The sequence below is a fragment of the Hemitrygon akajei genome, chromosome 6 (assembly GCF_048418815.1).
Source record: "Hemitrygon akajei chromosome 6, sHemAka1.3, whole genome shotgun sequence".
Lineage (NCBI taxonomy): Eukaryota > Metazoa > Chordata > Chondrichthyes > Myliobatiformes > Dasyatidae > Hemitrygon > Hemitrygon akajei.
Window position 1 is genome coordinate 181390823 of NC_133129.1, and position 15749 is coordinate 181406571.

Here is a 15749-nt window from a genome sequence, read left to right on the forward strand (position 1 = left end):
TTTAAGCAAGTAGTCCATGGATCCCAGGTTCAGAACCCATAGTTTAGATGGATATGGGCCAAATGCAGACAAAAGGGATACACTCATGTAGACATCTTGCTCAGCATGGTTAACTTGGGCCGAATGGCCTGTTTCCCTGCTGTATTTTCCTATGAACATGGACATTGTAGAAAGGATGAGTAAAGTGAAAGTGTGTTAATAAAATATTAAGAATGAGGTGAGATGGATCTAAAGAAATTTTCAGAATCGCAATCACAATCAGGTTTATTATCACTGGCATAAGTTGTGTTGTTTGTGGCAGCAAAACAAATTACGTTAAGAACACAAAACAGTACAGCAAAATACAATCACTTAAGCCCACTATGCCGTGCCAACTATTATCCTATTCCAAGGTCAATCTAACCCTTCCCTTCCACATAGCCCTCCATTTTCTTCCATGCCTGTGTCTACCAGTCTTAGACATCTCTAATGTATCTGCCTCTACCACCTCCCCTGGCAGCACATTCCACTCACCTACCTCTGACGTCTCCCCCTATAGTTTCCTCCAATCACCTTAAAATGTAACCCTCTTGTATTAGCTGTTTCCATCCTGGGAAAAAAGTCCTCCATCTTTGCCTCCTATCACCTTTATCAAATCACCTCTCATCCTCCTTCACTCCAAGGAGAAAAGCCTTTGCTTGCTCGATCTATCCTCATGAGACATGCTTTCTAATCCAAATAGCATCCTGGTAAGTCTCCCCTGCACCCTCTCTTACACCTCCGCATCCTTCCTATAATGAGGCGAACAGAACTGAACACAATGCTCGAGTGAGAGGTTATACAAGAGTCTGATAACAGCAAGGTAGAAATTATATAATTCTGCATGTCAAGGTCAATTGATATCTGGAACATTCCCTTCCAGAAACACTTAGTACTTGGAGATTAGTGTAACATTAATACTGATGTTGACAAAGCTTTGTTAGGCTGGAGTACGTGGATTTGTGTACGTAGCATGGAGGGTGATGTTTGGATACAGATTGGATATGACTTCACTAAGTGTCAGGACAAGTTTGAGGAACTGGAATGACTTTTTCCTGTTCCTCTGTTGGTCTCACCTTAATTGAACCGGCAGGCTCCCTGCCCGAGTAGTGATGAACGAAGTTGACCTCCACACCAGGTTAGGAGCTGGAGTACAGAGCTTAAAGTTCAAATTTATTATCTAAGAATGTATACCATGTACAACCTTGAGATTCACCTTATGCAGGCAGCCACAAAACAAAGAAATGCAATAGAATTCACTAAAATGCACATACAAGACTGCCGCTTTATCCAATTTGCAAAAGAGGACAAATCACCCAAGTGGTCAGAACAAGTAAAGCACATGAAGCATGAATTGCAGAGTCCTCGAAAGACTCCACAGCTATGGAGTTCGTTTAGCCCTGAGGCGAGTGAAGTCAGTCCAGGAGCCTGGCAGTTGTAGAGCAACAATGGCTTCCAAACCTGCTGACAGCATAAGACCCGAGACTCCTGCACCTCCTGCCTGACGGTGGTAGTGAGAAGAGAGGGAGACCGGTCAGATGCAGGCAGACGACACTCAACACCTGCCCAGAATGCTCACATGTTCAGCATAGCAACCCAGAACACATCAAGCAACAAACCTATGATGGCAAACAAGCCCCCCGTGTCTCCTATCCACACACTCACCGCAGCACATACACAGTTCTCTAACCCCAGGACAAGCCATCTTCGGCCTCCAGCCTCTGCTGGACTCATGGATTTGCAGACATTGGGCCTTTCACTTCCAAGCAGACTCAGGGTTTGTTCATTGTGCCCTGACATTCGGACCTCCAATCCACCTTCGAGCTTTTGAATTTGTATATTCTCCTTCTGTTTGCCTCTTTGGAAATCCAGTTTCCTCTCAGGATGTGCTGCTTGGTTAATTTTGTTTTGTAGTTTGTTATCTCATGTCGGTAACAGGTGGCGGAAGGGAACAAAGGGACCAGGGTTTCAGTGAGTGTATAGGAAGTGTGAGAAGTTGAATCTGTGTCAGCTGGTGCTCCAGATAAATCTGAGTCTGAATGATGTTTATTATCACGGACATATGTCATGAAATTTGTTGTCTTGCAAGACAACAAATGGGGACCAGGGTGTCAAAACAGTCAGTGGAGAAGTTGTGGAGACAGATGTTTAGACCTCAAAGTCAGGAATCAAAATGTTGAGCGTGGTGCGACTAGTGACCTGACCTGCATATATTTTAATGCAAGAAGTATAATAGGAAAGGTGGGTGAGCTCAGAGCATGGATCAACACCTGGAATTATGACATTGTAGCCATTACTGAAACTTGATTGCAGGAGGGGCAGGACTGCCGTGAGGGCTAAGAGAAGGCGTGAAGTTGCCTAAGCAGACAAGGTGAAGGAGAATCTTAAGGGATTTTGCATATGTTAAGAGCAAAAGGATTGCAAGGGACAAAATTGGTCCTCTAGAAAATCAGAATGGTAATCCATGCATAGAGCCAAAAGAAATGGAGGAGATCTAAAATGCATTTTTGGCATCTGTATTTAATCAGGAGATGGAGATGGCCAGTCTATAGAAGTAAGGTAAAAGTTCATGAACTCTACAGGTTACAGAGGAGGAGGTGTTTGCTGTCTTGAGGCAAATAAGAATGGATAAATCCCCAAGGTGTTCTCTTGGACTCTGCGGGAGGCAAGTGCAGAGATTGCCAGGGCCCTAACAGAGATGCTTAATGATCCTGAGAGGCAGATGAAGTGCCAGAGGATAGCCACTGTTGGTCCGCTTCTTAAGAAAAGTTCTAAAAATAAACCAGGAAATTACAGGCCGGTGAGCCTGACATCGACTGTGGAAAGTTATTGGAAAGTATTCTAAGGGAGCAGATAAATGAGTATTTGAATAAACATGGACTGATTAAGGACAGTCAGCATGGTTTTGTGCGTGGCAGATCATGTCTAATCATTCTTTCTTTCTTTTTATAATATTTTTATTCAGAAGGAAAAACAAGATTTACAGAGTGCAACACATAGATACATCTCAACATAAATTGTGTACATTCATATATTGTAATAAAATTGATCAAAATGTTATAGCACATCACATGAAGGTATACCACTCTGTAATCAAAAATTTAAAGATAGGTCATACATCATAAAGAAATTTTTTATATAAAAAAAAGTCAACCCCCTACCAACTACCAAAGAAAAAAGCTGATGGATGATAATGGATAAATTAGAAAAAAAAACATATTCGCTTAAGAAAGGAAGATAGAAATATACATAAAAATCTGTGCACTGTTAAACTTTATAAATTGGAAAAGTAATTTAGGAAAGGTCCCCAGATATCATAAAAATATTGTTTTGAATTTAAGACTGAGCAGTGGATCTTCTCTAAATTTAAATAAGACATAATATCACGTAGCCATTGAAGATGTGTAGGAGGGGTAGACTCCTTCCATTTAAGCAAGATTGCTCTCCTTGCTAAAAGAGAGGTAAAAACTAAAACCTGTAGGTTAGGAGTATTTAATGTTATATCTTCATTTGCAATAACAAACAAGGCAGTAAGGGGATTTGGGTCAAATTGGACCCTAAAATGTTGTGAGAAGGTATGGAATACTTCCCACCAAAACTTTTCAATTTTAGGGCAAAACCACAACATATGAATTAAAGAGGCATCAGCAGAGTTGCATTTATTACAAAGTGGAGAAACGTTCGGATAAAAACTGGACAGCTTCTGTTTAGAAATGTAAGCTCTATGAACCACTTTAAATTGTAGAAGAGAATGACGGGCACAGAACTTATTCTTAAAGAGTTTTTCGAGGAATTTACCAGAAAAGTTGATGAAGGCAAGGCTGTGGATATTGTCTACGTGGACTTTGGCAAGGTACTTAACAAGGTTCCACATGGGAGTTTGGTCAAGAAGGTTCAGTTGCTTGGCATTCAAGATGATGTAGTAACTTGGATCAGACATTGGGTTCACAGGAGAAGCCAGAGAGTGATAGTAGATGGTTGCCTCTCTGACTGGTGGCCTGTGACTAGAAGAGTGCTGCAGGATTTGGTGCTGAGTATTTTGTTGTTTGTCATCTATATCAATGATCTGGATGATAATGTGGTAAACTGGATCAGCAAATTTGTGGATGACACCAAGATTGAGGATGTAGTGGACAGCGAGGAAGACTTTCAAAGCTTGTAGTGGGATCTGGATCAGCTGGAAAAACAGGCTGAAAAATGGCAGATGGAATTTAATGCAGACAAGTATGAGGTTTTGCACTTTGGTAGGACCAACCAGGGTAGATCTTGCATAGTAAATAGTAGGGCACAGAGAAGTGTGGTAGAACAAAGGGATCTGGGAATACAGGTCCATGATTCTTTGAAAGTAGTGTCACTGATAGATAGGGTTGTTAAGCAAACTTTTGGCACTTTAGACTTCATAAATCAAAGTATTGAGTACAGGAGATGGGATGTTATGTTGAAGTTGCATAAGACGTTGATGAGGCATAATTTGGAGTATTGTATGTAGTTTTGGACACCTACCTACAGGAAAGAGGCAAATAAGGTTGAAAGAGTAGATAGAAAATTTACAAGGATGTTTATGTGTCAGGAGGACCTGAGTTATAAGGAAAGATTGATTAGTTTAGGACTTTATTCCTTAGAATGTAGATGATTGAGAGGAGATTTGACGGAGGTATACAAAATTATGAGGGGTATAGATAGTTCAAATGGAGGTTGGGTGGGAATACTACTAGAGTTCATGGGTTAAGGGTGAAAGGTGAAATATTTAAGAGGAGCTTGAGGGGAAGCTTCTTTACTCAGAGGGTAAAAGTGTACCGGCACAACTGGTGCATGCGAGCTCAATTTCAACATTTAAGAGAAGTTTGGATAGGTACATGGATGGAGGATTATGCTCAGTGAGCAGTTTGATGGGACCAGGCAGTTTAAATGGCTGGGCGTGGACTGTATGGGCTGAAAGGCCTCTTTCTGTGCTGTACTTTTCTATGACTAAGATATAAAAAATTAATACTCCTAAAATAAGGAATAAATAGATACAGTAAGTAGTACAAAAGAGGAATTGTGAAATGCATTATGTGAGTTTATGGCTTGTTCAGAAATCTGATAGTGGAAGGGAAGAACCTGTTGTTAAAATGTTGACAAAAAGTCTTAGGTGCACGCTTGCGCGCGCGCGCGCACACACACACACACACACACACACACACACACACACACACACACACACACACACACACACACACACACACACACACATATATATATATATATATATAGAGAGAGAGAGAGAGAGAGAGAGCTAGGGTGCCTAAGACATTTGCACAGTATTGTAGTAATTTTATGCATTGCATTGTACTGCTGCTGCTGCTGCTGCAAAAAAAATAATTCATGACAGATGTGAGTGGTGATAAAGCTGATTCTGATATGGGTCTCTATTGTGGACTGAGAGTGGGATGGGGGGCAGGAAGAGGGGAATCATGGTTGAGAAAAGGGGAAGGGAGCAGGAAGCACCAGAAAGAAATTCTGTAGTGATCAATAAACCATTTGTTTGGAGTCAGATGACCTTGCCTGGTGTCTCAGGGCTGGATGTGCCTGCACCCATGCCACATCCCCACCCCACCCAGTCCTCTTTCTCTGCCACCTGTCCCATAAACCTCCTGCGGTACATCACCTTTGCCATTCCCAACATCCTGCCAAATTTACAAACTCGCTCTCCGCTCCACACTGACAAATACAGTACTGTGCGAAAGTCTTAGGCACCAGCTATATATAAGTGCCTAAGGCTTTTGCACAGTATTGTACCTCCTCCCCAATGGTAGTAATCAGAAGAGGGCATGTCCTGGGTGGTGAGGGCAATTCATGCTGGATGCCACCTTCTTGAAGGACCATTTGGGTTTCTAAGTGGTTATATAACATATTACTGGAGTGTCATTACACATTGCTGTTAACCACAGATGGACAAGAACAGGGAGTTGAATTGCTCTGACCAAGGTTGCAGGAAATGGCAGAGTTGTGAATGCAGCCCAGTCTATTACACAACAATGTCCACTCTGTTGGCTCCATCTACACTTTCTGCTGCCTCAGTAAAGCAGCCAATACAATCAAGGGCCTGTCCAACCCTGGACAGTCTTCTCCCACCATCAGGCCAGAGATACAAAAGCTTCAGAGCACACCAGGCTCAAGGACACTGTTATCAGAACCTTTCTTCTCCAAGGATCATCACCTTGTTGTGTTGGGGAGGTCTGTGAGTTTCTGAGATCCCAAGAGTGATGTCATCTGCAGCTTAGCTCATGGTAGGGTCACCCATGGCGGTAAGGTCAAGTGAGAGGTTCAAGACAAAGAGTAATCCAACCAAGGCCTCGACGATTGGGCTAGTGAGTGATGTTGACACATCACAGTGACAGTGAAGACGGAGGAAGGCTGCAGCAGAGAAAGGTCCCAGTCATCTTGCATCCCGTGGCACTGGACCCTGACCTCGATCTGTAAAGGACTGTGTGGTGGCTCTCTGTGTATCAGCCTCCCCACATTAAACAAACATCACACAGAGGCTTTCTCTATTAAGGGAATGCAGTCTAACTAGCCCAAGTTGAAAAATACATGGATGGTAGGGGTATGGAGAGCTGTGGTCCAGGTGCAGGTGAATGGGACTAGGCAGTTTCAGCAGAGACAAGATGGGCTGAAGACCCTGTTTCTACTTTTTTATGATGCTGTGAATCTATGACCCACCAATAGACAACCCATTAGGAGAACACCATACTCCACTCAAGCAATCACACTACTGTTACTGTTAGAATCTTGAACCAGCCCCTCATACGCTAAACCTTTTGATCTCCCAGTGTACCTCACCATGGTCAGAATCAGAATCAGAATTATCACCAGCATTTGTCATGAAATTTGCTAACTTAGCAGCAACAGTTCAATGCAATACATGATATAGAAGAAGAAAAATAATAATAATAATGATAAGCAAAATAAGTAAATCAATTACAGTATATGTATATTGAATAGATTAAAAATTGTGCAAAGATCAGAAATAATGTATATTAAAAAAGTGAGGTCACGTTTATGGATTCAATGTAAATTTAGGAATCGGATGGCAGAGGGAAAGAAGCTGTTCCTGAATCGCTGAGTGTGTGCCTTCAGGCTTCTATACCTCTTACTTGACAGTAACAGTGAGAAAAGGGCATGCTCTGGGTGCTGGAGGTCCTTAATAATGGACACTACCTTTCTGAGATACCACTCCTTGAAGATGTCCTGGGTACTTTGTAGGCTAGTACCCAAGATGGAGCCAACTAAATTTACAACCCTCTGCAGCTTCTTTTGGTCCTGTGCAGTAGCCCCTCCATACTCCCCTCCAGTGATGCAGCCTGTCAGAATGCTCTCCACGGTGCATCTATAGAAGTTTTTGAGTGTATTTGTGGACATACCAAATCTCTTAAAACTCCAAATGAAGTGTAGTTGCTGTCGTACCTTCTTTATAACTGCATTGATATATTGGGACCAGGTTAGGTCCTCAGAGATTTTGACACCTAGGACCTTGAAACTGCTCACTCTCTCCACTTCTGATCCCTCTATGAGGATTGGTATGTGTTCCTTCATCTTACCCTTCCTGAAGTTCACAATCAGCTCTTTTGTCTTACTGACGTTGAGTATAAGGTTGATGCTGCAACACCACTCCACTAGTTGGCATATCTCACTCCTGTACGCCCTCTCATCTCCAACTGAGACTCTACCAACAATGGTTGTATCATCAGTAAATTTATAGATGGTATTTGAGCTTTGCCTAGCCCCATAGTCATGGGTATAGAGAGAGTAGAGCAGTGGGCTAAGCACACACCCCTGAGGTGCATCAATGTTGATTGTCAACAAGGAGGAGGAATTATTACCAATCCACACAGATCTGGTTAGGAAGTTGAGGATCCAATTGCAGAGGGAGGTATGGAGGCCCAGGTTCTATAACTTCTCAATAAGGAGTGTGGGAATGATGGTGTTAAATGCTCCAGATTATCTGGCCACCTGCACTGCACTTTCTCTGGAACTATAATACTATATTCTGCATTCTGTTTTCTTTTTACCCACTTTGATGTACTGATGGTCCATCTTGAGGGCATGCAAATGGTAGCTTTTCACCGTTTAATCATTAGGCTCCATTTCATATGACATGGTCTTTCCATGACCATGAGTGTTCTGGGCGTATTTTTCTTCAGAAGTGGTTTGATATTGTTTTCTTCTGGGTAGTGTCTTTTCAAAATGGGTGACCCCAGCCATTATCAATGCTCTTCAGAGCTTGTCTGCCTGGTGTCAGTGGTTGCATAACCAGGACTTGTGATTTGCACCAGCTGCACATACGACCGTCCACCACCTGCTCCCATGGCTTCATGTAACCCTGATCAGGGGTGAAGCAGGTGCTATGCCTGCCCAAGGGTAACCTGCAGGCTAGCGGAGGGAAGGAGCACCTTGCATCTCCTTTGGTTGAGATGTATCTCCACACACCACCATGATATTAATAATGCAAATTCCATTGCAATCAAAGTTCAAAGTAAACTTACAAATGTTTGTATTTTCAAAGTACATATGTGTCACCATATACAACCCTGAGATTCATTTTCTTGCAGGCATTTATATGAGAACAATGAAATACAACAAAATCAATGAAATACTACATACAAGCAAAAATTAACAAACAACCAATGTGTAAAAGATAAACTGTGCAGACACCCAAAAAAAAGAATAAATGAGTAAATAATATGAAGAATGCCATGATCATGTATTGTAGTTAGCACAGGACATTTCGGAGTTTGGAATTCGATTCCAGCGCCATCTTAAAAGAATTTGTACACTCTTCCTATGACCGTGTGGGTTTCCTCAGGGCACTCTGCTTTCCTCCCACAGTCCAAAGACGTAGTAGGTTAACTGGTCATTGTAAATTGTCCTGTGATTAGGTTAGTGTTAAATAGATTGGTTGCTGGGCGGTGTGGCTTGTTGTGCTGGAAGAGCCTGTTCTGCACCATATCTCCAAATAAATATAATAATAAATAAGTTAATAAGTGATACTGGTTAGGTCATGATCTTAGGGAATGGAGGAGCTCGCTCAAGTGGCTCAAAATGGCCTACTTCTTTTCTTAATTGATATAATGGTAATATTCGATTCTGATCCTCACATTACTAATGCAATTCATTGTGTAGAATGAATTGGAAAATTAATAATGTTGAAGACTCAATTAATGAAATGCGTGGCATGATTCATTAATCAGGAACATGGATATGGTGACTGCTATGTAATAAGCTGTCACAGCAGATATTAATGAGGCAGCTCCAGGGACTGAAGGGAATGGAGTCAGGTCATGAGAACTCTCGAGGGAAGGGGAGGGGAGTGCTAACTCTGGGGTTAATGGGTAACATGCACAAAATGCAGGAGGTGTTCTTTGAAGGGTCTGGGCCTGAAACATCGGCTTATTTCTCACCATAGATGCTGCCTGATTTGCTGAGTTCCTTCAGCATTTTCTGTGTGTGGTGCTCAAGATTTCCAGCTCCTGCAGAACCTCATGTCTCTGCTCTCCTATTGTATCCTCTGACAACCATTCTCACGATCCACAACCCCGCCAGTTTTCTTGTGCCATCTTCCGCTAGTGTTTGAGTTTGTCTGTTTTTTTTCCCCTTCCTTTCTCAGTGGTGACTTTGACTTCGAGAAGAATCCAAGTGGATGCAACGTTTAAACAGAACTTGACCCGGGGTCTCAACGAGGCATTGAACCGAGCTTTCTTCAGCAATGGTATCCGTGCAGAGGTCAGTGTTTCCCTTCTGTGTTCATGAGCTCTGATCCCAGGTTTAGAAATCCTTTTACACAAACACAAGAGATTCTGCAGATGCTGGAAATCTTGAAAAAGACACAAAGTGCTGGAGCAGCATCTGGGGAGGGGAATAAGCAGTCAGCGCTTCGGGTCAAGAGATAGTGCACGAGGAAACAATAGCAGAAGGCAGAATTCATCATGTCACCTAGGACTTTGACAGACTACTGTAGGTGCACAGTGGAGAGTGTCCTTATTGATTGCATCATGGCCTGGTATGGAAATACCATTGCCCAGAAATGGAAATGTTCACACAACATGGTAGATAGCGCCCAGTCCATCACAGACAAAGCCCTCCACACTACTGAATACATTCACAAGGAGCACTACCACATGAAAAAAACATCCATCATCAAGGGCCCCCACCATTCAGGCCAAGCCCTCTTTCACTGCTATCATCAGGATGGAGGTACAGGAGCCTTAGATCCCATGTCACCTGGCTGTTCCTCTGCAAATGTCAGGCTCCTGAACCAGTGTGGATAACCTCACTCTCCACCACCACCCTGAACTGATTCTGTGGCCTACAGACTCACTTTCAAGGATTTTTAACTCTTGTTCTCAGTATTATTTTTATCTGCAATTTGTCTTATTTTGCACATTGGTTGTTTGTCACTCTTCATTTATGGATTGTTTTTTCATGTTATATTGAAATACTCTCATTTTCCCTGTAAATGCCTGTAAGAGAATGAATCTCAAGGTGGTATATGGTAACAGATACGTGGAACCAACTTCAGAAATATGTAGCTCGGGTGGCTGTTGGTTGAGTTGAGTTGTTCTCTGATTTTGGCAATCCATTTGCAAATGCTTTGTCACCAGGGGACATCATCAGTGCACTGTTCGCCTGTGGTGTGTCCTCTGAATGCTTGGCCTGTATATACTTAACAATCAGCTGATTTGTCATCATTATGGAAGTGCAATTGTGATGTAGGGAGGGGTTCTCGTCGTTGATTGGTTGCGTGGCAAACTTCGTGCGTGGCTGTCTGGAATTTTGCCCTCATTGCCTGATAAATAGGATCGAGGTCTACATGTCTGTTGACGGAATTGTTTGTGGAAGACCATGCTTCTATGAATTCTCTCGCATGCCGCGTGTTTGTTTGCGCCATGACTCTCACTGATGCCCAGTTGAACTTGTGCCCCTCTCAAGCTTCATGGGTGGAGAGTAGGGTGAGATGGTCATGCCCCCTTACAGCCGAGCGATGTTCATGGATCCTTGTGAATAGTTTTCTCCACATAGAAGCCAATGTGGGCAAAATTCCTGACCACAACACACAGCGTTCACCACGCAACCAATTAGCGTTGAGACCCCCTCAACGTTCGTCCGAGACACTTCATCAGAATTGGAGAAAAAAGATGAGAGGTCAGAGCAGGAAGGTGGGGGTCGGGGAGGAGGAAACACAAGGTAGTAGGTGATAGGCGAAATCGGAGAGGGGAGAGCGGTGAAGTAAAGAACTGGGAAGTCAATTGGTGAAAGAGATAAAGGGCTGGAGAAGGAGAGGACATAGAAGAAAGGGAAGGGGGAAGAGCACCAGAAGGAGGTGATGGGCAGGTAAGGAGATTCTTCGTAGCTTCTACCATCTCCAGTGGAATCCCACCACAAGCACATCTTCCCCCACTTCCCCCAGCCCACTTTCTGCTTTCTGCAGGGATCTCTCCCTAAGTGACTTCCTTTTCCATTCGTCCCTCCCCACTGATCTCCCTCCTGGCACTTAACCTTGCAAGCGGAACGTTCCTGTACTTCCTCCCTGAGGGTGGCAATGAGAAGAGGCCATATCCTGGGTCATGATGGATGCTGAATTTCTGAGACATCGCTCCTTGAGGATGTCCTGGATACTGGGGAGGCTAGTGCCCGTGATGGAGCTAAGTTTACAACTTTCTGCAGTTTATTCCAATCTTGTCCAGAGCTCCCTCCCATAACAGATGGTGCTGCAGCCAGTTCGAATGCTCTACATGGTAGAAATTTGCATGTCATTCCTGCATTTGGGAAAACGTTGGGAGGTCATGGGTGAAGAAATGGAAAGACAGGAAAGTTTGTTTCACTGGGGCCTCAGTATAAACTGCAAGGTTTTGCGGGGTTGGTCAGCGTGATTAACAACTTCCCTGATATAGATATATTATTCCCTGATCTGACATTAATACTTATTCTATTCTTCAGAAGGAACTATTGTTGAATCTTGCAGCATCATCACCCACCCTGTACTGAAATCTTGTCACTTTGTCACACTCTGCTCTTTAATTAACACGAATACTTGGGAATTGGACAGTTTGTCATTTATTTATTGATGTGAGGTGGTTGTCAGTGGCAAGACTAGCAACTATCGTCTTTCTTTAATGGTCTTTGAGAAGCTGGTGGTTAAGCATCTTCAAGTTTGAGTTTATTGTCATTCAACCATACACATGTATGCAGCTAAACAAATCATTGTTCCTCTGGGGACGAATGCAAAATGCAGTACATATAGTCACACATAGCACATGTAGTTACGATACAACGCACATAGTTATGATAAAACCCAACACAGTAACAAGGTAGCATTAGCATGAGTCCCGGAGTGGCATGGTCCTGAAGAATGCTGGTGCCTGGGCTGTTATTCTGGAGCCACATTTCAGCAAGAACAAACACGCAGCAGTTCCTCGACCCACTGAGTTCTTCTAGTGGATTGAATGTTGCTGGGGGATGGGATCAGAAATTGCACCATCTTGGATCGCTAGACCCTGCAGCGGATAGTGAGGTCAGCGGAGAAGATCGTTGGGGTCTCTCTTCCCGCCATTATGGACATTTACACTACACGCTACATCCGCAAAGCAAACAGCATTATGAAGGACCCCACGCACCCCTCATACAATCTCTTCTCCCTCCTGCTGTTTGGGAAAAGGCACCGAAACATTCAGGCTCTCATGACCAGACTATGTAACAGTTTCTTCCCCCAAGCTATCAGACTCCTCAGTACCCAGAGCCTGGACTGACACCTTACTGCCCTATTGTCCCTGGGTAGGTTTGTAGTCTAGTGTAGTTTTTTTTCTGTGTTGTTTTTTACGTAGTTCAGTTTAGTTTTTGTACTGTGTCATGTAACAACATGGTCCTGAAAAACGTTGTCTCGTTTTTACTGTGTACTGTACCAGCAGTTATGGTCGAAATGACAATAAAAGTGACTTGACTTGACTCATCTTTCGCTGGGTCAGCTGCAGATGAAGGTAATCCCGTTTGTTTCCCATGGGGAGAGAGCAGTACAGATGGGAAAGTTGCCCTGCAGGGGGTTAGCCTTCCAACCTTGCAGGGCTCCAGAGCGCCCTGTCACACCGCTTCCAGTGCCTACCCCCAGGTGGCTGTAACAGGCGATGTCACGGTTTGAGGGACAGGTCTGTGCAATAACCCAAGGCAATGCAGCTCTTAGCTGTCAGTCTCGGTAATGAATCAGACTTACAGTATTATACATTATTAATGTCCAACAGGGTCTTGCGAACATACGAAAAATGTGTAAGCAAAGCACTTGCACCATTTGTTGGACCTGGAGAGGCTGCTGCGATCTTCTGTCTGCTGTCTGCCATCTCACCAGAATCTTAAACGTCTCAGTTCCTTCTTGCGTCTGTTTATGTCAGATTTATTTTTTCTATATTCTGTGTTTAAAACTTTTAGAGTTAGAGAATGAAAATACTGAAATTATGTCTCCTAGACTGTTCATCCCCTCATTCTTCTAAGCTCTGTCCACTTTCACATATGATACTTCCTTGAGAAATAGGAAAGGGTCATATTGCCCCATTGAGTCATAGAACACAGAAAAGTACAGCACAGTGCAGGCCTTTTGGCCCACAATGTTATGTCAACCTTTTAACCAAGATCAATCTAACCCATCCCTCCCACGTAGCCCTCCATTTTTCCATCATCCATGTGCCTGTCTGGGTGTCTCTTAAATGTCCCTAACGTATCTGTCACTACCACCACCCTGGGCAGTGTGTTCCACACACTCACCACTCTCTGTGTAAATAACTTACCTCTAGCAACCTCCAATCACCTATGTCAGTTCATTGATTCATCCCATCCCCCAGCAACATTCAGTCCACTAGAAGAACTCAGTGGGTCGAGCAGTATTGAACATAGAACCTAGATCGTAGAACCTAGAACCGCGAAAGTAGAACCTGGAACGTGGAACTAGAACGTAGAACATAGAACATAGAATGCAGAACCTAGAATGTAGAACTTAGAACATAGAACCTAGAGTATGGAACAGTACAGCCTTCAGCCCATGATATTGTGGCAAAACAATTAAATTAGTAGTCATATGCCCAACTAAACTAATAACTTCTGCCTACTCAATGTCCATACCCTCCATTCTCTGTACGTTAATGTGCCTACCTGAAAACCTCTTGAGTGTCTCTTTCATACTTACCTCCACCACCAACCCCTACCACCCACCACACTCTTTGTAAAAATTCGTGCCTTGGTCATCTCCTTTAAATTTACTGTCCTCACCTTCAATACATGCCCTCTCGTGTTAAACATTTCAGCCCTGGGAGAAAAAGATAGCAGCTGGCTATCTATGCCTTATGCCTCATAATCGTATAGACGTCATTCAGATTTAAAGTCGTAGAGCCATAGAAAACTACAGCACAGAAACTGGAACTTTGACCCGTCAACCTCATTGCAAACTATTAACCTGCCTAGTCCCATTGACTTACACACAGACCATAGCGCTCCATATGCCTCCCACCCATGTACCTATCCAAATTTCTCTTGAATGTTGAAATAGAATCTGCATCCAGCACTTCAGCTGTCACCTCATTCCACACTCACTATTCTCTGAGGGGAGAAATACCCCCACATGTTCTCCTTAAACATTTCACCTTTCACCCTTAAGCCAAGATTTCCAGTTCTAGTCTCACTCAACCTCAGTGGAAAAAGCCTGCTTGCATTTACCCTATGGGCGCCACCATAGCATAGCAGTTTGTGCAATGGTATTACACCTCGGGGCGACGGAGTTCAGAGTTCAATTCCGGCATCCTCCATAATGAGTCCCTGTATGTCTGCCATGTAGAGTTTGTGGGTTTCCTCCCACAGTCCAAAGACGTACCAGATAGGTTAATTGGTCATTGTAATTTGTCCTGTGATTAGGTTAGGGATAAATCAAGCTTGTCGAGGCTTGAAGAACCTATTCTGCCCTATATCTCTAATTAATTAATTAGTTAAGTAATTTTGTATACATCTATCAAATCTCCCCTCATTCCTCTATGCTGTAGGGAATAAAGTCCTAACCTTTTAAACCTTTCCCTATAACTCAGGTCATCAAGTCTCTGCAGCTTCCTAGTAAATTTCCTCTTCACCCCTTCAATCTTATTGACATCTTTCCTCTAGGTAGGTGACCAAAACTGCATTGTTGGTTTTAGGTTGAAACCATGCTTCAGGATCCAAAAATTGAGAATTCCTTCCCTTCTGCTCCAAATCTGTCATCAAAGTGAACTTTATTTTGTATGTTTTCCAGATCGAGAGTCTCGACAGAAGGAACAAGGTCTTTATTGGGTTTTACGCTGTAAGTGGGAATGAGGTTTACATTCCAACCACAGTGACAGAGGTGATTACAGCCTATGGTGTGGAGAACCTCAGCCGCGACCTACAGAACTACATCCCCGATATCCAGTCAGTCCTGATAGCTGCCTCTCCGTGGGCTCCGCTCCCGGCTCCCTGGTTCCAGCTGAGGACTGGTGAGTGTTGGGCAAGGAAGAGTTCACTTGGATTTTTTTTGGATTTGATGATTTTGCAATCCAGACGTCCTCCCGAATTCAAGAATGAGATATAAAACTTATTGCTTATGGCTATTTCACTGAGTGTGGCGAAGAATAAATAATAAGTGAAGAATCACAGTCAGAATCAGTTTTAATATCCTCGGCATATACAGTGAAATTTGTTAACTTAAGGCA

At 43.2% G+C, this 15749-nt stretch overlaps 1 protein-coding gene across 2 annotated transcripts in view; it reads left to right on the plus strand.

Annotated features, from left to right (window-relative positions):
- Window positions 1–15749, plus strand: part of kiaa1549la (KIAA1549-like a) — a 258910-nt gene that overhangs the window by 73086 nt on the left and 170075 nt on the right. For both annotated transcript variants that reach the window (XM_073049878.1, XM_073049879.1), the window contains 2 exons: window positions 9665–9780; window positions 15314–15533. In XM_073049878.1, coding sequence (XP_072905979.1) covers window positions 9665–9780; window positions 15314–15533 — 336 coding nt within the window. The remainder of the gene's footprint in view (window positions 1–9664; window positions 9781–15313; window positions 15534–15749) is intronic.